A 4,633-nucleotide genomic window follows, 5' to 3' on the forward strand; every position below is an offset into this window, starting at 1 on the left:
TGGAAACGATATGTACGATAGAAAAAGCACAACAGGTTATATATTTAAATTGCTCGAAAAATATACAATTAGTTGGAATACGAAAAAGCAATCATCAGTCGCGGCCTCTTCGACTGAGGCTGAATACATGGCTTTATTTGAAGCAGTTAAAGAAGCATTATGGTTAAAATCTTTAGCAACAGTATCAAAGTAAATATATCAGAATCCATTGTAATCTATGAAGACAATAATGGTGGTATTAGTATTGCAAACAACCCAACTCTAGTTACAAAAGATCAAAACATATCGATATTAAATATCACTTTACCAGAGAGCAGGTAGAGAATAAAGTGGTAATATTAAAATATATTCCAACAGGTCATCAATTGGCAGATATGCTAACCAAGCCTTCCAGGACAGAAGTTCATCCAAATGAAAATTGGAATAGGCGTACAATAATAGAATTTTTTTCTCATTTTTCAATTATTATAAGAAGTAAATGGTCTGGTCAGGTTTTTCTGGGTTTCCCCTGACCCTTAGCAACAAATGTTGGACCTGTGGCGGCTACCTCCAGACCCGCCAGCAGAGGGCTCCTCTTCCCGCTAGTAGCCGATCCGTTCCGATCCCTATATATACACCGAGACTTCGTCCTACCCTTACGTCTAAGGCAAGGGCCCGCTAGGATAGCCTTACCGATGAGTCCTCTAGCGGGCCCCGGACGGAACGTCTCCCCACTCCTTACCATTTCCACGACACACGAACCGCCGCCAAAGACCATATTGTATTTCCCAAAAGAGAGAACATATTTAGTTGATAAATATACATATTTTTATTGGTTGCATGTTAAACTTGTATTTTTCTTTTGTTTAATTTTTGAGGGGGCGTATTGAAAAAAAACTTTAGCCTCGGACAAAAATTAATCTATAGTTTACTTAGGACTGAGATTCGAAAATATCAGATTACGTTTCCGCCGGTTCCGTCAGCGCGCACCGACGGTGATGTAAACTGTACATCAAAGATATCGCCATATACCATCGCCGGTGTTGTAAGAACACATCGTGCTCTGACCGTTAGTGATCTCAATACCGCGTATACAAAGTTTTGGTCGCTCAGTCAATTCGTACATATACCTTCTCTCAAATAAAAGTAAAAATAAAGCTTTTTAAGAAAAAGAATTAATATCATATTTATTTGAGAAATAATCCAAGCCTTAATCCCAATACCGATATTTGAACTGATGTTTGGTATCGTGTAATAAGTTTGCAAATCGAGCAGGCCCAGTTCGTAATCGGCATTGTTGAGATCTATAGGCGGGAAGTACTTGGACGATAACACGCTACTTCTTCCCGATAACGTGAACGTGTCTGACATTCTTGCGACGGACTATATTAGAGTTCCTCGCAGAAATTTCACACACAATTGTCCGCACACGCTTTCGTTGTATCTTTGATAAATCTTGTGATTGTACGTGATGGACGGAAATAATGAATCAATTCGATCGGTGGTCGAAGATCTCCAAAACTATCGAAGTAACTGACACGCGAATCATGCTTTATATACGCCACCCAGTGCGTTCCTGAACCATGACCGCTATCCAGATTCACTATTCCTCGTTCGTTTACCCATATTTGTTTCGGCAATTCATCGCGCATGAAAACTCCGCGAAAATGCGATAATCTTTTACAGGCGATTTTCAATTCAACGTCCGTCGTCGAGTTATCTTTTTCCTTTCTTTTGACGTTTTTTTTCTTCTTCATTCCTTTTCCACGTTTGTACGGCGCGAGATACACTCCGCGAGCCTCCATAGCGCGATTGTGTCGTCGCGCTTCCTCCAATTGTTTCTTCGCAGCATTCGCATCGTTTATTGTTTTGATCACCCCAGCGCAGCGCCATCTGTCAACGCTTCCGAAGCTCCCAAAGCGGGTAATAACAGCGGTAGAAAACCGCCTCGTTTGATGATAGGTAGAATTCATTCGATACTGTTTCTACCTTCTTTCTTTTTCCTTTGACCGTTCGTCGGTCTTCCACCTTCTTCTTCTTCTTCTTCAAACCCATACCTAATCTTATCAGAGCTGTTTTTACCAGTCTGTAACGGTATACAGAGCTGTTGTTACCAGTGTGTAACGGTATACAGAGCTGTTTTTACCAGTCTGTAAATGGTATATGGAGCTGTTATGTCAAGGTTTGTTTTATTTTTCTGTTGATTATGAAAAAAGAAAAAATGTACGTACGTCAGTTTACATGGAGATGCGCTCTATCATTGGAATGCGGGGAGACTGATATCTACAGTTTCGTACGACAGTCCTTGAATGTCCGGGTTCCGACCTGCCGCACGTTCGACGATCACGATGTGATAATTCGGAAACACGGATCATTGCTACCGAGTAGTATACGGTGCGTGATAAGCGGCCCGTGAGGATGTGGTAAAACGAACGTTATGATTAGTCTGTTGGAGAGTCCGAATTGGCTGCGATTCGCAAACGTGTCCGTGTATTCGAAATCGCTGCGTCAACCAAAGTATCAATACTTGAGCAACTTGCTCTCGTCCGTGGGGGAAGTAGGTTATTGGCGTGCGGGGCAGTCGTGAGCGGCGCGGCAGTTGCAGCAAGAACGCTCGTCGAATACTGTAAATATCTGAACAATAATAAAAAAATGGTCCTTTCTACATCCGAAGCCTCCCAGCTTAGACTTTCTGGATCGATATATCCAACTCTCGAACTGCTTACTCGAATATAGGCACGTCCATCTTGCTTGAAACGAACAGTTGTCACGAAGATATTCTGCCGCGCGCTAGGTTACTTGACCAGGGGAAGGTGGCGTGCGGGGCAGTCGTGAGCGGCGCGGCAGTTGCAGCCAGAACGCTCGTCGAGTAATCGGGTAGGTGATGTAGGAATTTTAATATATAATAATATATATTAAAATAATAATAGATTTTTTTATAATAATAATAATTTAATAAGACATGTATTTATAATTTTTATAGAATGATTCATTATACTATAATAAACTAAGAATAATAAAAACGTAAGGATGAATAATTATAGGAAATCAGAAAAAAAGTTTGATTTTGTCGGACAGTGCTAGTGGGATAGGATGTGATATGTAGATAATGCGAAGTAAACAAATAATTTAAATGTAGTTCGTTTATTTAAAAAACTGATGGTGATGGAGCAATTCGTAAATAAAATGAACAACAGAAATAATAAAAACGATCCTTTTATTAATTAATAAAAATTCAAAACGTATTTACAACTCCCCCCTCCTCCCCCTCCTCGTCCTCCTCTTCCTCCTCTTCCTCCTTTTCCTTTCCGTTCTTTGCCCCTTTTTTGAGGGCCATAAATAGTTGTTTTGAACAGTTTTTTGAGCTCTCTCTGCAACGTATAAGTATATATTATTATTATAATTTGTTACTATACATATTACTATATTATATTATATATAAAAGTATTTTTCATTTACTTACATTGGCCGCCACCAGGTTTGCCAGGTTAGGCCTGGCTACCCCTCTGGTCAATTGGCCCAATATGTTCCTCCACTGGGACTGTAACATAACAGCAGAATTAGAAATATATATATTATAAATATACATTCTGTTGTGCACACTTATATTGCATATACTTACAGCCCTCCCGGACTCGTACGCGGCAGCGATTTCTCGCTGCCGCGCTAGTATTGAGTCCAGCGACTCGTTCGCGGCGGAGGTGTCCGTCGCTGCTGAGGTCGCCGTTGATGCTGCGGCGGTGTTCGCCGCTGCTGAGGTCGCCGTTGATGCTGCGGCGGTGTTCGCCGCTGCTGATCCGGCGGATGCGTTTTCTTCTTCTAGCTGCATTTCCTGCAATGATTATATACGGAGTACCCAGAGACATTGTAGAAGAAGATATAATAGCGGCGATAACTCAGCAAAATTTAAGCAATTTAAAAAACCCTAAGGCCAAAGATGATTTGAAACTTCTTTTCAAAACAGGAAATAAAAATAGAGATACAATTAATTGGGTGGTTGAAGTCTCCCCAGAAATCCGAGATATTTTCAAAAAAGAAGGGCGTGTCTTTATGGAATGGCACTCTTGCTTTGTACAGGACTTTACTATGGTCAGCAGATGTTATAAATGTCAGAGCTTTGGGCATGTTTCAAAGTACTGCAGAGCCCAAACGGACACATGTGGTCACTGTGCAAAGGAGGGCCATACATACAAGGAGTGTAATTTTAAATCTCAGGACCCAGCCTGTGCAAACTGCAAGAGATTTGGTAAGCAACATAACCATTCTTCACGTTCCAAAGAATGCCCGGCCTTTCTGTACGCAAGTAAAGTACATATTTCAAAAATAGATTATGGTGAACAAGTCTAAAAAGAATAGAATCCAGCACTGCAAATCCCCTATCTATATAGCACAGTTAAATGCTCAGAACTCAAGGACGGTCCTAGACGATTTGAGGAAACGCGCGCACGAAAACAGTATAGACATTATTGCAATCCAAGAACCTTACAATATGAATAATAAAGTTATAGGACTTGGTTTAGCGACCAGAATAGTTTCTGATAACAAAATTTTTACACAGAAAATTTTATCAAAAAACATCAAATCTGCAATAGCCATTCTTAATCCAAATTTTACCATTCTAAAACTCGAAAACTTTTGCAACACGCATTGCACA

At 40.5% G+C, this 4,633-nt stretch overlaps 1 protein-coding gene across 1 annotated transcript; it reads right to left on the reverse strand.

Annotated features, from left to right (window-relative positions):
• Nucleotides 1-3,229: 3,229 nt before the first annotated feature.
• LOC143263633 (uncharacterized) lies at nucleotides 3,230-3,822 on the reverse strand (the record flags this gene model as incomplete). Its single annotated transcript, XM_076528457.1, has 3 exons — nucleotides 3,602-3,822; nucleotides 3,443-3,520; nucleotides 3,230-3,350 (listed from the first exon to the last, which is right to left on the reverse strand). Coding segments are annotated over exons 1-3 (406 nt in total), but the record flags the coding sequence as incomplete, so codon positions are not given.
• Between the last annotated feature and the right edge of the window lie 811 nt (nucleotides 3,823-4,633).

The sequence above is a fragment of the Megalopta genalis genome, unplaced genomic scaffold (assembly GCF_051020955.1).
Source record: "Megalopta genalis isolate 19385.01 unplaced genomic scaffold, iyMegGena1_principal scaffold0928, whole genome shotgun sequence".
Taxonomy (NCBI): Eukaryota; Metazoa; Arthropoda; class Insecta; order Hymenoptera; family Halictidae; genus Megalopta; species Megalopta genalis.